Raw genomic sequence first — 21,878 nt, forward strand, 5'->3', positions numbered from 1 at the left:
GCCTCTGAAAGAGTTGTCATTGTGAAGCATCTATTCTCATGAATTGCTTCAACTTTCCTTACCAAATCATCGGTGACAACAGAAGGCTGACCACCCCGAGCCTCGGCGTGGACATTTGTTCGACCTGAATTAAAAATTCTTACCCACTTTCTCACCATTCCATCACTTATCGCGTATTCACCGTAAACTTCTGTCACTTGACGATAAATTTCGGCCGGTTTAACATTCCTCGCGTTCAAAAATTTAATCACGGCACGAATCTCACAGTCAGCGGGAGAACTAATTGTCTTAAACATTTTGAATGTGCACAGCAAACTGAAAACACAACATAGAGCAACCAAAATGGCGACAATTGAAAGTCAGTGAACAAGAAAGACTAGTGCACCTACCACAGCGCTGCGACGGCGCTAGAATGAAACGGTACTTAGTTTCCGAATACGCTACGTATATGCCCCATGTCTGCAAATGTCCTTATTCAAACTATATTTTCACAACTAATGGTTCTTCATACATAATTTCACTTACAAAAAATGTTTTAAATGGAGCAATTAGTCATTTTTTAATCTTGAAAAATCAATTGTTCCTATATTTATATTTATACAAATGTTAAACTTATTATAAAAAGCACATCACAAAAGGTTTCACTAATAACCATATTGTAACATTAAAAGCAGTCTGTTTATGTTCATTAACCCTTCGATGACCCTGGTATAAATAAACATAATGGAAATTTAACAATTTTTTTAATGTCTGAAATGCTAATTTTTTGCACTAAAAGGAGGAATCTTAAGCTTTTAGTGTTTTTTATTGATACTAGAACACAGCACAATTCTATCAATGTTCAATATTTCAAAGCTACTAAATTAATGTATCTATTCTCTCATGTTTCAAGATTTATAAATTTCCTTGAAGGTCTCATGTTTCAAGATTTATAAATTGTTCTGAAGAGGAGAAAAATTCAAATCTATAAATATATGATGTACACAGAATGAACTTCATATATTTATTGCATTTAAATCAAAACTTACTATTAAAAGTAGATGTTTTAACAATTTTTAAAACTGGTATATAAGTTATGCTGTCGTCCATGTGAAGCACACCATTATTCGCGATTATTGGCCACAGAGCTTGTCTCTCTTCTCTACTCTACAGGGTGAAAGTGTTTATCGATATTACAAATGTTTATGAAAAGGGCTTCTACAAGGTTCAGGAGCTCGATAATAGTAAAAAAAGGGGGGCTAAATTTGGATGACAGTGTGCTTCCTATGATGTGGCAGTTTTATGGGTTGGTCCCATATTACTTTCAGGATGACATTGCCAACTGTCATGTTGCAAGGTTCATCACAGATTGGTATGCTGACAATGGGGTTAAACTGAATGAACTGTCCTGCGCAGAGGTGAACCCTATCGAGAACTATGGGATGAGGTGGATCACTGAACTAAGGGGTAACACTCCAACATCGGTAAAAGAACTTATATGTTCTCTCCAAGCTGAGTGGGAAAAAAATACCAATATCTATTACACAAGGACTTGTGAAAAGCATGCCTCACAGGGTTGAGGCTGTAATAGCTGCTCATGAAGATTCTACCAATCATTGAACATAAATAAATTTTGTTTTTCTTTTCTATAACAGGTGTCCAAAAACTTACTGGTCTTTAGTGTAAATAGAAAAAACTTCATCAACAGCTCAGACCATTTCTCTTCATGAATCCCTTGCACCATGACCCCATTCCAGAAAAATCGGCAATAGACATACATATCCCTAATTTCCTCATTTAAATCAAAATACTTTTTGTTGAAACAATATCCCATTCTTTCTGCAATTTATTATGCAGTCCTTAACATGTTTCTCAAGCTTTGGCCATTTAGGAGCACATGAACATAAAGTCCTTTCACTCCCATCTGCATTCAATAAATCCCTCTTCTGCTTCTTCCATTCTTGTACCATCTTCTCAGTGCCAAAATGCCTTTCAGCTGCTCTATTACCATGCTCTGAAACATAATTCACGACTTGCAAGTTTAAATGCAATACTGTATGACAATCCTCCCTCTTTAAATCCCATGATGTACTCTAATTTTAACTTTACAAGCAACTCTTAGTTTCTCTGCGTAAAAGCAGAGATGAACATTAAAGAGAAAGGAACCTACTATACATTAAAAAAAAAAAAAAAAAAAAAAAAACAACTCTCATGCTACGTAAGTTTGACTGTCTGTGGCTCAGTTTATTGAAAGACATATTCTGATTCCAATGAACTAGTCATTGAGATGCTTTCATTTACAGCCAGCAGAAACTGGCCAGTCAGAGGAGTTCTTGTATTTTGAAATGCCAAGCACAATGTGAACAAACAAAGGCGAGTTGTGTAGACATGGCAGTTCCCATGAGTTGTTGAAAGATGGAAAAGTTGAGATGGCTTTGAAAGAAAAATTACTTCCTTATCGCTCATGTGATTGGTTGCTGTGTTTTGTAATAAATCTTATTATTGATATGATGTATGATTTTAAGCTAGTAGTAGTGCTCTTTACATTTAATGTGCACATTACTAAACTAGAACTTTTTATAATTTTATCCATTTTATAAAATGGTGCAACTGAAAGCAGTTCAGCATTGCCCATAAATAAGTGTTGCAAAAGTTATTTTCTAAGTTACTTTTAGCATTGTGGTCTACAATCTAACCTGCAAGATGAAACTAAACTACACTGTGCTACACAGTATATATATAAATTCATATATGCGATTTATTTGGAAATTTTTTGAGGAAGTACTATCAAGGAAATATCAAAACTGCATTGCTTTTTACTGGCTCAAAACAGCTTCATTATCAACATTTGTAACAAAGGTGAGTATAATTTATGCCTGATAAGGGAAAAAAATATGTAATAGTATTTTTCCTGGCAAATCAGCTTACGTTTTAGAGGATTAATTATACCCTAGACCACATTAGATGCAGGCTTATTATAGGAACCTTCTTGGAGTAGGAAAAACAAAAATGGATCTAAATTGGCTGGGAAAATCATTAAAACCAGTTTCTAAGAAAATTTAATAACAATTGATAAGTAAATACAGTCAAAAGTCGTTAATCCGGACTCGTCAGGACTTCGGCGATTCCGGATTATAGATCATCAGTTTAAATCTGGTAAGAAGGCATGCAGAAATTACAAAATTAAAAATATGAAACCGTAATTTATGAAATAAAGAACAATTATGATCTAAAGGGTATCAAAATTTACAAAAAGAAAAAGCTTAATATTTATTTGTTTACTTTATTAAACATTTCTTTTAATGTAAGTTGCTTCGTTTCATGTGATAAAACTTTCTCTTTAATTCTATTAAACAGACATAATTTCTTGTTTAGTTACAAAGTTCCGCTGTTCAAGTCCTATAATTGCTGTGTTGAGAATACAGACTAATTTGTCAATCGAAATGTTTTCGTTTTCAATAACCTGTGGGTCACTTTCTTCACTATTGGAAGCGAATTATAATGACGAGGAACTTGATTTAAATCATATCAAAGACGGAGTACAACGAGATGAAATAATACACTTAGTAAGGAATTATAAGCCAAATAAAATAAAAACATCTGCTCTAAAGATAAGGATAGTGCTGACAGATCAACTTCCAATCCGCAGTGTGAAATTCATAAACAGATTTCAGATTTCAAAACATACTGTCGCTTTGTAGATACAAATTACATATTAGTAAATATATATCGGAAATTCTATTTAACATAATCGAAAGTTCAAGCTTACTTTTATGAAATTGCTCTAACAGTCCGCAAAAAATAATAAGCCGGATCCAATTCGAAGATTAAGGAACAACGCAATCTGCAACATTAACTGAATTAAATAATTTTTGCTTAGATTATACCGTTCGTTACACATTAAACGCGCATGCGCAAAAACATATTCGCATCCGTAAAGGTCTTACGCGCACTCGTAAACGCCTGTGGGCATGCGTGAACGCGGCGCATGCGCAGAAAGTTTGTAGCTTTGAGGTCCGGATTATGGGTGTCCGAATTAACGACTTTTGACTGTATATAAATAGATAATAATTGATAAGTTAAACATCTAAAAATTCAAATGACAATCTCTTTAAAGCTAAATGTGACTTCCTTGATATTTTTCTGCTTTCCTGCTATTTTTTCTTCTTTTAAGTGTAGAAATAAATCTCAGAAAGTTCACTTACACAGATATGTTAATGTAATAATTTAAAACATTAATATAATTAATACCAAATTTCATCACCTGCAAGCAACTCCGATTTTAATAGTTTAAACACACTAACATTATAAAATACTGTATTTACTCTAAAATAAGACCCACTTGAATAAAACACTCTCCTTACAGTTTAGGATAAATTTTAGAAAATAAAAATGCAAGTGAATACTTGATGAAAGCATAGTTCTGATTAGAGTACATTCATTTTGCATTAAAATAAAAGGCAAGCTACCTAATCAAATATGGTATTTACTATGATATAAAAAGGAAAGATTATGTTGCATTATTACTTCAGATATTTGTTTTCAGCCATACCAAGAAAGTATAGTGAACACAGGACTAAAATGAAATTGCTCAACGCTGCTATTACAATTAACAATAACTATGCAGTTTACAGTAATTTAATTGTATGGCTTATTTAGCATTTAAACAAAGACCCTGCCAAATTTTATAATAAAAATACAACTAAAATTAGGGAGGTCTTATATTCAAGTACAGCATTAACCCTCTTGCCGATCATCCTGTGATTTCCATTGCCAACTCAAATGTAGCAAAATTTGCTTATCCTGCGATTTCCGCTGGCATATGTTTTTCTTCCTTTATTGAAGAGCGCATTTTTTTCCCCGTTTAAACATCAAAATAAATTATATACAGTATTAGGCCTTTAGTTTATGTTTTGGCCAACAGATATTGTTAGTTGTTCACTAAATTGGAGGCACATGGTATTAGCACTCAAATTTCACTTTTTGTCGCTTCTTTCTTACAGAAATGGCTGCTAGAAAACATTCAGAGATTATCTTAATTATTTAATTAAATTATTGAATTATTAACTGTGAAGTTGGACTTTGCCTTGAACCCTGTTTTGAACTCTATCATACTAAACTGCATTTCTAAAGGTATTTTTCCCTCAGCGCTTTATATTTTTTAAAATTTTATACATTTTACTTTTTTATATTATGCAATAAATAGAAATTAATTGTAATTTGACTGAAATTTATTTAAAAAAAGTTTTTTTTTTTTTTTTTTTTTTTTTTTTTTTGTGATAACATCTGAAATTGGTTTTTCCGGCAACTTAGTTTCTCATGATAAAAATCTATATAAAAATATTTTCTAGAAAGAAAAAGTGCATTTTTCAATTCTCCAATATATATAGAATTAAAATATGCAAATGAAAAAATACACAATTTTGGAAGTGATTTCGGTCCACAAATTGAGCAGTCAGAGTGTTAATCTCTGAAAATACACAATTTTTTATCAATATACAGTCAAACCCGATTATAATGAACTTTAAGGGATCAAGTTTGATTCAATATTCAATACAATAAGAAAAATGGACCATCTCACAAAAACATGTAAAATCTGAATGATGAATACAGAAAAAAAAAAAAAAAAAAAAAAAAAAAAAAAAAAGCTGATTAACACAGTCATATCTATCAAAGAAGTGAATAATAAACCTAATTAAAAAATACTAAGATTTAATTGCAATTAATATTATGTGCAAAAATTAAATTTGTTTTTCATTCTTTACCATTCCGTTCAAGACATTTGGGAAATTCATTGGCCTTTGTCCAAAGCATTTGGCCAGATGTTGGAAGTTTATCTCTTCTCTGAATGGCAAACCATTTCAGTAATACTTCTTTATCATTATCTCCACCTTTCTCATTTTTTCCCATGAGCAGAAATTAATTTTGATTTTTTTTCTTATGGTTACCAACTGTAGATCTAGATAAACTGAATTTCTTGCAGATGTCGATTTGACTTCATCCATTTTAAATTTTTTGAATAATGTTCATATTATCTTGAATGTGGAAACTTTATATTTAGCTCACCATGCAGATGAATTTTTGACACAGAAACAAGAGTGTAGAAAGTTTGATCAAAGAATATGTAATAGAGAATGTCTCTTCTGGGGAAGGGGAACAATTTCATCACCTACATGTGTTATCTGATATCCAGTGAAAACACAATCTGTTCCACTAAGATATGTATTGTTGCAAAACAAGGATTCATCAACCTTTGTAAAGAATAACCTATGTCTTGCAAAAGACCTAAAGAACACAAAACCCTTATTTGGAGAATAGAATGTGGAGAACTTTTATACTTAAACAAAATAAATCAATAATGATCAAAAGTTTTCATTCCCTAAGTGAGGAATCAACTGGAAAAATGCAAGTTCATAAAATTAACTACTTCCTCTTTTCCTGAACAGCACCAATTTCAGAATTTCCATTATGAAATCAGCCTTGAACACAGACTTTGAATGAACTCAAGATACAATAAGCATATCCAGCACTAACCATATGGTGAATAAGATATGTTTATTACATCTTGTTCTTCAAGGGCTGGATATCACACCTTACATAGTTTTTGTTTAATACAGGGAAAAGGAGGAGTGAAGGTGAAAGAAAAATAAACATAAAGGTTTTAGTTTTTTTTTTTTTTTTTTTTTTTTCTTTCTTTCTTTTTTAAGGACGCATGTGAATTCTAGTATCCTAAATGTGGATGATTTTAAGGGGTAGTACTTTTTTGGTTAAAACTTCCAGAAATTCTGAAAAAATACAAAATAAAATTTCAATAGCATATAATCATACAGTTCATTTTTATCTGATTTTCACATTCTTGAAGGTTCACTGTAACAAAATAAAATAACATTAAATGCATAGGAAACTGCATGGAACCAAATGTCTCATTCATTTTAGGTAGGGTTTGACTGTATCATAACATATTTTTTACAAAAATAAACATGAAAAAGAGCAAATTACATCAAACATAACAATTTTACTATAGTTTTGGCTTCTGACACATGGAAGCATCTGATAGTAAGCCATTTTCCCCCACTTCTGAACATTAGTCCAATTTTTAAGACTGCTGTTGCCTCTAGAAACTGGACTATTTTCTTTCAACATCTTGGTTCTTTGTTGAGTAATATTAATTTTTATGTAATGCCTAAAAGGAGAAAATTAATTCATTACTTATTTAAAAATAAGCAGTTTGATAATTAGGAATAATTCTATTAAAATAATCAAACATACTGTTCAGTACTTTCTTTTCATAGATAAAAAGGAAAATGAATTAAATGAAAACACATGTTATTAACATGTAATAAAAATTTCAAAAACATTTGAAATTAGTAAAAATTCATAAATAAATTTAAAAAACTACAACTATAAATTATTAATGAAACAACAATATAAACTAAATAAATAAAATAGTGTGAAATGCAATTTTGACAAAATATACTAACTGAAAACATACAGTCATATCCCAATCTGCGAAGTCCCATTTTATGAAAGCTCTGGCACGATATTTTTTTTTTTTTTTTTTTAAATAAATAAAGCTCACAAGCACATAAGCTTAATTTTTATGACGAAAGAAAGTTCAAAACTCTGCTGAAATTTATTCCTTATTCTAACACAAAAGTTTTATAGCAAAAAAAAAAAAAAAAAAAAAAAAAAAAAAAAATTCCAATCAGTGAAACTGGATTATAATTTATAAAAGTTATGACAAGAAGTTAAAAAAGTTTTGTTTCAGAGGCTTTATTAACTCAGCTTATCTGTTTGGTACACTTAGAGAGGTCAATGAGGATAACTGATTTTTATTTTTTTATACGTTTATTTATTATTTATAGTCTTTTCTTTAGTTAGCAAAGCACTAAAGTATAGTGATATAAATAAATAAATAAATACAGTCAAAAGTCGTTAATTTGGACACCCATAATCCGGAATGATCTATAATCCGGACCTCAAAGCTACAAACTTTCTGCGCATGCGTCGCGCTGACGCATGCGCGTAAGACCTTTACGGCTGCGAATATGCATGCGCGCAAAATAAGCTTACGAATGAGTGTTTAATGTATAACGGACGGTATAAGCTAAGCTAAAATTATCTAATTCAGTTAATGTTGCAGATAGTGTTGTTCCTTAATCTTCGAATTGGATTCGGCTTATTATTTTTTGCAGACAGCAGTTTTATAAAAGTAAGCTTGAACTTTCGATTATGTCAAATAGAATTTCTGATATATATTTACTAATATGTAAAGGATCTACAAAGCGAAAGTATGTTTCGAAGTCCATTAAACAAAAAGTGGAATTGCTGCAATAAATGGATAAAGGCATATCCTTTGTTTATCTAAAATTTGTTTATCTTTAACGCCGCAGCACGCAATGAATTGGAAGTTGATCTGTCAGCACTATCCTTATCTTCAGGGCAGATGTTTTTATTTTATTTGGCTTATAATTCCTTACTAAATGTAGTATTTCATCTCGATGTACTCCGTCTTTGATATGATTTAAATAAAATTTCTCGTCATTATAATTCTCTTCCGATAATGAAGAAAGTGACAGAGGTTATTGAAAACGAAAATATTTCGATTGACAAATTAGTCGGTATTCTCGACACAGCAATTATAGGACTTGAACAGCAGAACTTTGTAACTGAACAAGAAATTATGTCTGTTTATAGAATTAAAGAGAATGTATCATCACATAAAAAACGAAGCAACTTAAACAACTTGCATTGAAAGAAATGTTTAATAAAGTAAACAAATAAATATTAAGCTTTTTTGTTTTTGTAAATTTTGATACCCCTTAGATGATAATTGTTCTTTATTTCATAAATTATGGTTTCATATTTTTAATTTTATAATTTCTGCATGCCATCATCTTACCAGATTTAAACTGATGATCTATAATCCGGAATCGCCGAAGTCCCGACGAGTCTGGATTAACGACTTTTGACTGTATTATACACCAAGCATTAACACAGTAGTAATTCCTTATTTCTTTTCTCATCATCTATCTCTTTTTGCTCAGAATCCCACTTTCTATTTTAACCTGAAAAGGCACTTACATATTCTGACCTCCACCCAAGCTACATAAAGCACACGGTACAGTGAATCACATAGACTGCAAGTTATAATAGATATCCATTGGAATTTATGGAAAATCTCATTAACAAATACAATAAGCAGTTTATAAAAATCAATTAAATGCTTTACCTGACATAAAAACAAAATAGAGATAAATTTATTGGAAAATGAGCCTGTTACTCACATACTATAGTATTTATAGCCATATATTTTGTATCATAGCATCTAAATTCATGAAATGTGGCATTTTGAAATAATACCAAGACCATTTGTTGGTAATGGCATCACTATGCCAACGAATCAAAGGCCAGATAGAGACTGGCATCGTGGGATGCCAGGGAGAAACGAGGAGTCTCGGTTCAGATAGCTAAGGACGATGTTTGCACGATGTAGCTAGATAGATATTTCTTATTCATTTAACTTGTACATAAAGCTGTTTTCTTAAGTTTAAAAGATCTGAACTGCTCCATTTATGATAAGATAGCTGTTAATTCATCGGGTAGATGACTTATGAATCCTTTCTGAGCTAGCCATTGTTTGAAACCTAACGCCGTACGTAACATAACATTTGTGGCACCAAAATGTAGAGTGCGATAACAGCTAAAATAAATTTTAAATGAAGCTTACACAGCTGAAAACTGAACAGAAATGTCTAAGAACTTCCTTTACTACGTGTGCAAACAAAATTGATGCAGAACTGAAATCAGATATTCCCGATTTAAAGTTACTTTCGGTTCTGGAACTATAGCTTAAAGACAAGTTTAATCGACTTGAATTTTGCCAAAAGGAAATAACATCAATAATTTTTCAATCTAAAGATGCTGAAAAGTTATATGAAAAAGATTTATTTCGTCTGAGCCTTATAAAGATAAATATTTTGAACTGTGTTCTCAAATCGAAAAGCTGTTGAAGAATCCTTTACTTACTGAATTACCAGAGAAAAGCAAATTTAAACTGCCGAAGATCGAAAGAAATTCAGCAGCGAAGCAAAAGAATTTTTGATGTTTTGGAGCCAGTTTTCGAAGATCCATGAAGATTCGATGATTCCAGATGAAGATAAATTTCAGTACCTTCTGCAAGCAGTTGTTCCTCAGTCCAAAGCCGCATGGGTAAAGGAGAGCTTTCCGGCAACAACATTGAATTAACCGAAAGCAATCACCCAGCTTTGAGAGAGGTTTGGAAGAGAAGATTTACGTGTACAGATATATGTCAGAGATCTTCTAAGCATGGTTATACGTAATGCATGCAGTGGACGTGTGAAGACAAATTTTCCTACTCTCTACGATGATTAAGAAACCAAGATTAGAGCTTTAGAAAGTCTTGGAAGAACTCAAGAGAAGTACGGTGATTTCTTAACGCCTTTAGTTGAATCCTGCCTGTCTGAAAAAGTATTAATTGCTTCGGAGAAAAACAGAAATTTAAAAGAAGGACCTCAACCTGATGATCGATGCCTTGAAAATTTGATGAATTTTCTGAAACAAGAAGTGAAAGGAGAAGAAATGGTCATGTTAGCCCACACTGGGTTTAGTTCAGATCATATTTCTAAGAAAAAGGATACACTAAATAAAAATCTAGAATCCGCCACTGCAGCTGCGCTTGAAAAGTCTAGAAGAACCAGCACATTAACTAATAACTGCAGAATAGAAAATGTTTATTTAATGACTCTAAAGGTTAAAATTAAATTTAAGAACGTTGATCTTACGTTAGTACGCAGATTACTGTTACAGCTTCTCAGCATTCATATGTCAGTAAAAAATTAGTAGAGAATTTAAATTTAAAACCATTAAGGCAAATTAAATTGAAGCATTCGTTATTCGGGGGAAGAGAAACGCAAAAGCAGATTCACATTGTTTATAATTTGCTCTCTTCGGCATTAGATGAAACTTTCTCCTTTCAAATCAAAGCACTATCAGAGAGCAAAATTTGTGACACAGTGCCAAAAGTGAACGATAGTAAAATTCATAATGAACTGAAGAGGCGTCAGTTTGTCTGATTTGGGTTCTTCTGATCATGAGATCGGTCTGCTTTTAGGAGCGGATATTGCCGGTGCTTTATTTACTAATAAATCTGTTCAGTTAGAGTCAGGGTTATTTTTGATTGAGACTTGTTTGGGACATGTATTAACTGGGAAGCATAAGTCATTTGGAGATAGCAGTGATGATACTGTTTTTAATGCAATTTCGTTGTATGTTAGTAATTATTCGATAAAGGATTTATTGTCTTTAAAATCCATAGAAATTTCAGATCCCATAGAAAATAATAAAAAGAATTTAGATCATTCTAGAGTTTTGGAAGAGTTTAAAAATAATGTGAAAATTCTTTGAGACGGTAGATATGAACTTTGTTTACCTTTTAAATTTGATATGGCCGATTTGGCGACAAATAAAGATTTAACTTAAAAGCGGCATAAAAGGATGTGCCTGTGAGCACAAGATAAAGCATTTTTAGAAGAATATAGTACGATTTTCCGGGAATGGGAAAAATTTAATATAGTTGAAAAGGTAACTGATAATATTGACACAGGGCATTTTTTACCTCATGATGTTGATGTTAATGATGATGACAACGACGATGATAATGATGATGACAGTCATGAGGCTAATGATGATGATGATCCAATCGTGAAGAATAATAAAGAAACTGGGCAGAATCAACTGAATCAATTTGAACAAGGATGTGTTGATGAAGCAAACGAGAAAAACCTGCTAAAAATGCAGAAACTCCCAAAGAACAGAAACATAATTCAAGAAAAATACTTATCTCTGACATTCCAGCTGACACTACGATTTTTCAAATTGCCGAACTTTTTCGAAAACATCTCAGATAACTCTGAATTTATCACCTGTACATCCAAATGCTACCATCAGTTACATACAGGAAAAACATGCAGTTGAAGCTTTTGAGACAACAAAGAATGCTGAAATATCTGGAAGAAAAATTACTGTTTCATATTCTTTAGCCGCTTCATGCCCAAAGAAATGCCATAAAAGAGCCTGCAAATACAAACTTGGAGACCAAATGCCAATCCAACTTGGATTTCAACGGAAACTTGGACTTTGTCCCAAAATCTGCAGTCCTTATGAAACAACGAAAGTTTTCATCCCTCTGATTGTTACGAAGTACGAAAGATACACCATGAAGGCACCATTATCCTGTCAACCTCTGCTGATCAGATGGACTGGTGGCACACAAAGTTAACATTTGCCACCTGGACATTGAGTTTTTTTTTCCCCTTTCTTTCCAGGTCTACCCCGATCTCCGCCCACTGATATTTCCGATGTATGTGACAGTTCTAAGACTATAAAGACATGATCTGGTAGAACTGTTAAGATGCCACTAAGATTGAACTTGACATACTTGAATGTTTTGAGTAGCTATCCAGCAACTCAAAAGGGGGGAGGATGTTGGGAATGGCATCACTATGCCAACAAATCAAAGGCCAGATAGAGACTGACGTTATAGGACACCAGGGAGAAACGAGAAGTCTCGGTTCAGATAGCTAAGGACGCTGTTTGCACAATGTAGCTAGATAGATATTTCTTATTCATTTAACTTGTAGATAAGTATAAATAAAGCTTTTCCCTTAAGTTTAAACTGATTATATAATATTTGAACTGCTCCATTCATGATAAGATAGCTGTTAATTCATCAGGTAGATGACTTATGAATCCTTTCTGAGCTAGCCATTGTTCAAACGTAAAGCCTTATGTAACATAACACCATTATTTCAATATCCTGTTGTCTAATGGATAGAAATACAAAGATCACATAGCAACAAAAAAAAAAAAAAAAAAAAAAGGTAAATTGTCACTATTATGTGCCTGTCTTGTAATTTATAAGAAAATTTTAAGTCTCAATTTTCAAAACTTTTTAGGTTTCAAATTTTTAGTTCTCAATGAAAAAAAAAAAGTGCTTCCATACATCTGTCAAATTACGATTTCTTAAATCTGAAAGTTGCTTTCCAGCTAAACAGTAAAAGTGAATCAAGCCCCTCTGGATCTTTTCCATTACAGGACAATATGCATCAAACAGTTATGTATAGAAGGATACACACAATAAGGTAATGTGGAGGCACCACAATAAAGACAAAAATTCTCATAAAAAGATCTCAGCCAACATTACTGCCTATCAGCCACCTTTAAATTAAAAGAGTTGTTCTCACAATGTCCTCTCAAAGCAAGTACTGTTAAAAGTGTTTTGTTCTATTTTATAGAAAGAATAAACCTAAAAGGCATTTTTTGAAAAATATTAATACCATGTAGTCATATAAATGTAAATAAATCACATCTTTGTATGGAAATAATTTGGTTGTTTTAAACAAAATATAACAATGCTAAATTATCTGAAAATGAAACCTTAAAATTGCATTATTTTCAATAATGCTTACTTTCCCCCCTACATATTGCAACCACATAAATTCTCCTAAATATGAATCCAAAGTTATATTTAACTATAATTTTTAAAATTTATTATTATTAAATAGGAACAATGCCTACAATAAGAATTTAATAGTCACTCAGTTTCTTTTCTGAAATTTTAACCGTTAGTACTACACCTGTAATTGGATGTTATGCAATGTATGTTTGTAAAATTCTGTGAAGTTTGTAAAGTGTTGTTGTCTTTATAAAATGTGCTTACAACATGTACTATTGTATACTATTGTAAAGTATATATTCAGCTACAAATTAATTTGAGTATTTTAAATTATGTAATTATATCCTGAGCCATAATGGCAACAACATCTTACAATGCTGCTAACTTCTAGGTAAAATGATGGTCAACTGTATCTACTTATATTGCCCTTTTGCTTAACAAATAGACCTTCGTAAATCTCTGTGATTTTTCTAAGTATACCAATTTTTACCTTTCAAGTATTTGAACAAAAAAAGCAAAAGCTCCTCTTTGTATAGTTGTTCCTATCAATCACTATGTTTTCATCCATATTTAACCATTTATTGCACCATCTGATAAAATTAGTTTTTCAGTCAAACAATATATAAAAAGCAAAGCAGTAAGAAAAATAATCCTGGAACTATGAAATTATCAACACACAGACCATTTTCCCCCCTGCAGCTTTTCACATTGTGTCTTCAAATACTTTGCTTTCCAATAAAATTTTATTTGGGAGTCCACTAAGTATGCAATATTTCAGGATCTTGATCAATGCCATTGCTTGTTACATATGGATAATGTTTTAAAGGGGAGAAAATCATGAATGATGTGACTGCAAAGCTACTGCTTAAGTATAAAATGGTCTATATTTTAGCATCAAATAAATAACAAAAGAACGATATCATGAAGTCTAAAGTAAACATGAAAATTAAATTTAGTATATAAAAATATCACAAAAAATTACTGCTCAGTTTCTAAACATGAAAATTAAATTTAGTATATAAAAATATCACAAAAAATTACTGCTCAGTTTCTAACTCATTGTAAGTTAAAACGGTTAACATTTTAGGGGTTCAAAAAATTTTTAATATTAAGAAAAGACAAAATATTAAAAAATATATATACATCACAAAAAATTTCTGCTTCTTTTCTAATGACTTAAAACAGTAAACAATTCAGAAGTAGAAAAAATATCAAATCAATAATATCATGTGGACAACATCATATTCAAAACAATCTAAAAAATTAAATTCACAGCAGGTGAAAAATTTGGGACTAAATTTGCAAAGTTTGGTAACTGACTAATGTGTGACTGCTTTAAGAATATAGATTTTGCCGCCCGTTAGATAACTGATGATTAGGGCATTGTTATCACAATGGGAAACTTCTGTTACATCCTCTTCAGTTATCTTTTCTCCAGAAATTCCATGAAATTTCGCCTTTTGCTTGCAATATCCAAAATGCTTCATATCCCCAGCTATTGTCATCATCATTATGGCCACCTTGAAATATGGTAGCTTGCCATAAATTAGGTCAAGCATTTTTTTAAATACCTGCAGGCATGTCATCCCACACCCCTGCAATGTTCCAAACAGTAGATGTTATGCTAAATATCTAAAAAATTCTTGAATGCTAAAAAAGTTCAACTGTAATCAACTGTTAAAAAAATTCAACATAAATTTAAAAACACTACATCTGCAATTCATCATGTGCAGCACTTTGATATCCATTAGTTGAATGATGAATGTACAGTTTGTAAAAAAGAGTAAGATAAAGATGTTATCTTTTCCTAAAAATTTTAAGTGAGTTATGAGCCGAACAGTTGTGCATAATCAGGACAATTTTTGCATCATCTGAAATTGGTAAACCAACTGATTTCAAATATTGCTGAGCTTTGGTTTATTGTTTATGCTATCCATGTTCTTTCACTTGAACAGATGAAAGGACAAATCTTTATTACTTTAAACATCCAAGCTTGTTCATTTTTTCCAAACTATGAAAAGTTTCCATTAATGCGTTCCTGCAGAGCACATTAGTCTCACTTCGAAATCTTTGGCACTAACTGAGTTTTTCTGCAAAGATCACCAAGGTATTGAGGTACATATTGCCAGCCAGAAAAGATCAATTTTGTCAGCATTATAAATTTGTTCAGTTCACTTTTCATTATTTAATGAATGAGTTTGATGAATTCATCTGCAAATTGTCAAGTTGCTTCAATATTAGCTAAAGCCTTTTCACCTGCAATTTTTAGCTGCCTCATACCATGGCAATTTTTTAATTTGGTTAACCAACCTATCGAATATATGCACTCAGTTTTTTAAGTATACTTTCTCATAAAATATTTTCACTTGAACCATTTGCATTGGACCCATTAATGGCATGATCCCATCGTGACACTGTCTCAACCATTCAACCATCACTCTATCATGATCATAACTTTTTGCATAACAAGTGAATAAGGTGTCAAATTCACTCACAATGAAATAAAAAAATTGCCTTTTCTGTTTTCTACGTTCTATATCGTTGCCTTTCTAATGCCATACTCCTTGCATAATTTTCAGACGTATATACTCTTTTTTTATTATTATTATTCAGCAATTCTACTTTTTACTTCACTGATATCAAAACATGCTTTTGCTTTACAGATCCTGCTGCAACTCCAGAATTAGGAACTCTTTTCTACATAATAAAAAATTCAGACTTCAGTTTTGATATGAGAGCTGTAATAATAGCCTGCCCCTAAGAAAATAAATAAGTAATAAATAAGCTTGATTAAATTAAAAAGTTAAGGAAGTATACAATTTTCTGTGTTAACTGAGTTTAAGTTCCTCAGAATTTAATTCTTTCTTACTTCCAAGAAAAGAAAACCAGTATGAGTAACATCCTACTCCAAAACAATATGTTTTGTGGCTTCATGTTTAAGATACATAGAAAATTGCATCTGCCGCACACAGCCACTGAAAGGCCGAAGGTATTGGGGTGGCCATTCTCAATACAGTGTCAACCAATATACCGTAATTGGCCAGGGTGTGATTTCCTACCCAACAGGTGTTTAAAAGTGAGCTTGTAGGACATACAAGAACCCCAGTTAATCCAGAGGGGGGGGGAACATTTCAGTGTAACCCTTCCAAGGTGCAGAATTTAGACATTTATATGATACCAAATGCAGAAAAACCTGCAAGACACTATTTGAATGGGCTGAACATTTGGGCATCTTGAGACATGACAAAGGTCACCCAATTTGCCACAGTAAGGCATGTTGAAGAATGTTTATCAAATGGTAAAAAAAGGCTTCTGAAGATGGAAGTACTGTGTAAAAGCATACTGAAGGCCATACAAAGACCTTCAGCATGCTTTTGCATAGTACATCACTACACCTCAAGAGGACAGACATGCTGCCTTGGTTGCAAAAAGGAGCAGAAATGCTACTCAGAGAGCTGCACAACTTGCCAGTACTACTGGCACTCCCATTTTCTTTGCAATCAAATAATGTTGACTTATGCACAGAAGCTGCACGCATGCTGAATTTAGTTAAGAGAATTATCAGAAAAGATTACATTATCATTAAGGAACATATGATCCACAATCATGTTTTCTGACAAATCCCATTTCACCATCAACAGTGATTCTGGATACCAACTAGTGTTAAAAGAGAGAGAGGAACTTATTAGCATCATCCAAGAAATGATCACTATGGCTGGAGAGTAATTGCATGGTTGACTATCAAGTGCAACATCAGAACTTCTCTTTACATCTTCGAAATACATACAGTAGCATCATAGCAATATTACAGTGAAATTCTCCTTTATCATGTCTTTTTTCATAGTGCAGTTGGTCCAGATTTTCTGTTCATGAATGACAATGTCTGTTTGCACAGGGCAGTCGAAGTGTCTAATACATGAGCAGAGGAAGATACTGAGTGCAAGACATGGCCCTCAAGCTCTCTTTAACTAAGTTCAGTGGGCAGCATGTGCAACAGTTGCATAATATACAACAGTGGCCGAAGATTCCGACTCTGCATTGATAGTTTTATATCTGTCCTTATTTTTAGCAGAATGAAATTTTTTTGTGTATGCTGAAAACAGCTGTATGGAGCATCTCCCCCCCTTGCTTGTTTTGCTATGTGGTGGTATCTGTACCATTTTACATTATACCTATCATTATTTATGATGAAAAATTACTCTTTCTTGGCAGTTGTCAAGCAGTGTCATAATTAAAAATGATTAAGTGCAAAACTGAACCATTTCTATACCATATCAAAATGGGCCATCTACAAATTTTAAAAAAATACAGCAACATTTTCACATAAACATCAATACAGCTTGATTGAATTTGTGGAGAATAACAATATGTTATAGTGTGTTTTGTTCAGAATTACAAAATTAATTTTTCATGTATTCAGAGAAATCAGCTTTGATGTCACTGAATGTTTTTAGATGAGAAATGCTATGACTAATTTCAGAACACTTACCTTACTTCATTTTCAGATCTTGTTTTCACAGCTTCAGCAACTTTCTTAATATCTCTAAAGCCATAGCATTGTAAAGCTTTAGCCAAATCTAACAATTCCCTAAATTAATAAAAACAAACTTATTAGTCATTAAAACTAAAAATTTCAAACAACTAAATTTGAAATATTTATTTAAAAATAAGCTTTTGATACTTCTGTAATATATAGAGAATTTGAACAAAAGATTAGCTTAACACCAAAATAGTTTAACTCACTTCAGTTTGATGTGCCACATATCTTATAGTATGACAATTACATGATAATCTCCTTAATGATCAAACATATTTATTATGAAGATGGTAATCAGTTACAGAGGGTTATGTGCTTGGTCTTTCAAGAAAACTTCACAAGAGGAAAACTATTTATTACAAAAAACACTCAATTAAAGGATTTTCCAAGAATACATCTGTTTACTTGATTACAGTATAGAGCATTTTTTAAGAGAAACTGGCTCATATCCATGCTACACACAAGAGAAAATATGAAAATAAATATGAGCACATTCATTGAGATTTGAACTTAAGTTGAACTATCAGTATTAGGATTCTTATTCATTCAACCACTAGTACATACCAGATCTTCTTAAAGACACTGATTCATATTCACGATGCACATGGGGAAAAACCATATAAATTCCATGCAGCCAGCCTGTTTAGTCAACGGCAGTTCAAGCTAACATTAGATACCAATTTTCAGAAATCTTATTCACTGGCAGGCTGACTTTATAAAAGAAAGTGATTCATATTTACGTTACATATGAGGTAACCTATAAAAACCTGCAGTTAATTTTTCAACAGCCCAAATCAAACCTATAACAATACTGTCTGATTCAGTAGCTACTTAAAACCTGACGAGTGAAAATTTCCTATGATAATTTTACGAGAAGTAACATCCAACTAGCATGTCTTTTATTAAACTTTAAATTCTCTTTTAATTTGTACGAAATATATGAAACCTCATACAGTAAGACCCCGCTTAACGCTGCTTCGTTTAGTGCTGTTTCGGTTTAGCACTCTTTTATTTCAACACGGGGATTCCATGAAATCGCTCGCAGCATACGGGGATTCCCCGAAATATTATGCAGTGATAGGTTTCAAATACATATCCGAAAGAGTGTACTTGCATTTCTTGTTTGGTGCAGTATTGTACAGACATATTTTTATTATTGGAAACATTTGTTGACATTATTGTAAGTAAGTATTAATTTACATATTTAATACTATATTACAGTGTCAAATATTTTGATCTTTAGTTTTGACAGGAGCTCAAAAGTAAGGCGTGGTGTTAGAGATGCTCTATCCGTTTATGAAGAACTTTTAAGAGAACAACGCAAAAGAAAAAGGCAAACAACATTAGATGCTTTTGTCACAAAAAGGCAGAACACTGAAAACGCGGAAGGCTAACTAAATAGGACTGACTGAGAATTTTATTTGTTTTTTTTTTTAAGAATATTCGTTTTGTTATTTATATTTTGTTTTTATTTTTGCAAGAAATAATAATGTGGTATTAATTTGGGCTTTAAGAAATAAATGTTTGGTTTTATTTTTATTAAAAAAACATACTTTTTAAATTTAATACCTAACCAATTTCCTTGCTATCTTCCCCTAACCCCAATATTTACATGTAAAGATAGCCTCGTTTAGCGCTATTTCGCATTACGCTCTACTTTGATGGAACGTATCCCCCGCGTTAAGCGGGGTCTTACTGTATATTAGCATTAATGCCTCGAGAAAAAGGCTTCTCTCTTCAGTCATCTTATTTAGAGATAATTTTTTAATTCATTGCCTTGACACTGTTAGTATCATTGCATATCATTTGTCCATTTACCATTTAACACTCGTTTTGCAAAGCTTTTTCAGTGCAGTGTTTTTTTTTTTTTTTTTTTTTGTGGAGATTGGTAGTTTCATACAAAAATTACATGACTAAACCACTTCTTCCTAATTTAAAAAAATTTCATCACCAATCAAGTCTTATGTTTTGTGAAAAATTAAAATTCAGTCTCTTCTGCCACCTTCCAGCTTTCGCCGGCCAACTGGTACAGTGGTTAGCGTCGCTGACTGCTGTGCCAAAGGGCCTGGGTTTGAATCCTGAAGAAGGCATGAATGTTTGTAAATGTATAACATCGATGCAGCATAGCAGCACTCTAAATATGCGGAGAGCCGAAAAGTCCTCTCATGTGGTTTGATGGAAGGGGAGAGAGGTGGGGAAACTCTCGGATCCATTCCCCCCTGGGGTGCTCTCCATCAAAATTAGGGGTGGAACTGAGCAAATCACACTGTCACCTGTTAGGTGCTCAAGGTTGTTGCCAACAACAGGCATAATTTAGCGCTCCTTACCATGAGGAATTTCTTGGGCTTGAGCTAACTACATCAGACAAGTGAGCAACAACATTCCAATTTTCAGAATGCTTTGACCTTTTTTTTTTTTTTTTTTTTTTTTTTTCAACACATACTTTCTTTTTTAAGATACCCCAAGCATATTTTACATTTGCCTTAAGATTCTATTTTGTTCCTTTATAGTTCATCAACCATACGTTTTAAATAAAAGCTTATTTTATAAAAATATCTTTTATCATATTTTATTTTCATGTTTTAACTTTCAAGACATGTTATCAATCAAATTCTTTTTACGTGCTCATTTTTAAGGTCCTCTAGTAATATTTACACATCTTTGTTAATTTCAAAGGGTATAAATTTTGCCTAGAGATAAAATCATAAGCTTCGAAATTAACATCAGTACGAATCACTGATCACCTTGAAATCAACATTAAATCAGTGATTATCAGAGATTAAATCAGATTGATCAGAGAAACCCTCTGATCAGAACAGACGCGAGTGCCTGACATTGGCATAGCTGGTAAAAGTTAGTTAAGCTTTGCCTGTGTGACCCCCTTAGTGTCGTAGCTTCGCATCGAGTTTTATGTTAATTTTTACATTTTTGTGTTGCATCTTGTATCCACAGTAAGGATTCAGGAAACACGATAAATCACCTTAACATGTAGAGATAACTGCTAAGGGTAAGTAGTTGGTTACAAATAATTAAATAATGTACTTAGATTGCCTTAGTAAATTACTTAATTTTTTTTTAATCTGTTGAAATAGCAACCTAAGAACATTTTACAGTTTAAAAATAACAGAATATACATATAATTTCCGATATTGATTTTAAAACAATATTAGGTTAATTGTAAATTGAAAGCTAGCAAACACCTATGTTTTTGTAGTTTTGTTGTGTTACAAAATATGTATATTTTATTGTGTTATAGCACACAACAAAATATTTCTGGGTCTTTCCAATAAGAAAGTTTTACAGTTATTTTAGTTAATTTACACCAGTTTTCTTCTCTTTAGTATCTTTTTGAAGTTTATTTGTTTCAATACATACATCAATGTTCCCACTAGTCTCTGCTTCACCTCCTAAACTGTTAATGTTTCCACGATATATAACTTTGCAGAATAATTTTCTTTCTCTTTATGTAATCAATTTTTTCCTCAATAAGTTTCCTCTTCATTTTGGAATTTTCAGATTTAGTTGAGTTATTTAATTACGGCAAAGCCTCGAGGGCTATCTGCCTAAGGGGAGGGGTGCCTTCGTGGAGGACTTTCTAAGGGAAACTGGCTCGCATACACGTTACACATGGGGAAAACCACGAAAACACCCATGCAGCCAGCCCATTCGCGGGATTCGAACCTCTGACCGATTTACCGGTGTTCATCAGATTTAGTTAAAGATTTCTGTCATTCTAAAGAACTGATTGTACTTAGAATGAACAGAAAAAAAAAAAAATTCTAATTTTATTTCTTTAATAATATGAGAATTGAGATGAATGAATATGAAATCATATAAGGTCAGGGTTAGAACCAGTGTGGCAGAATTTTTAGAATTTAGTGAAGC

At 32.3% G+C, this 21,878-nt stretch overlaps 1 protein-coding gene across 2 annotated transcripts in view; it reads right to left on the reverse strand.

Moving 5' to 3' along the window:
* The window catches only part of LOC118205526 (uncharacterized), a 47,857-nt gene that overhangs the window by 6,908 nt on the left and 19,071 nt on the right, over positions 1-21,878 (reverse strand). Inside the window, exons 3-4 of one of the 2 annotated variants that reach the window (XM_035377815.2) lie at positions 17,946-18,044; positions 6,979-7,162 (exon numbers count right to left, since the gene is read on the reverse strand). In XM_035377815.2, the coding sequence (XP_035233706.1) occupies positions 6,979-7,162; positions 17,946-18,044 (283 nt within the window). Of the gene's footprint in view, positions 1-6,978; positions 7,163-17,945; positions 18,045-21,878 lie in introns of those variants that run through there. The other variant, XM_035377816.2, reaches the window with a different exon arrangement.

The sequence above is a fragment of the Stegodyphus dumicola genome, chromosome 5 (genome assembly GCF_044657685.1).
Source record: "Stegodyphus dumicola isolate Sdum_Otavi_A_Nest chromosome 5, ASM4465768v1".
NCBI classification, from domain to species: domain Eukaryota; kingdom Metazoa; phylum Arthropoda; class Arachnida; order Araneae; family Eresidae; genus Stegodyphus; species Stegodyphus dumicola.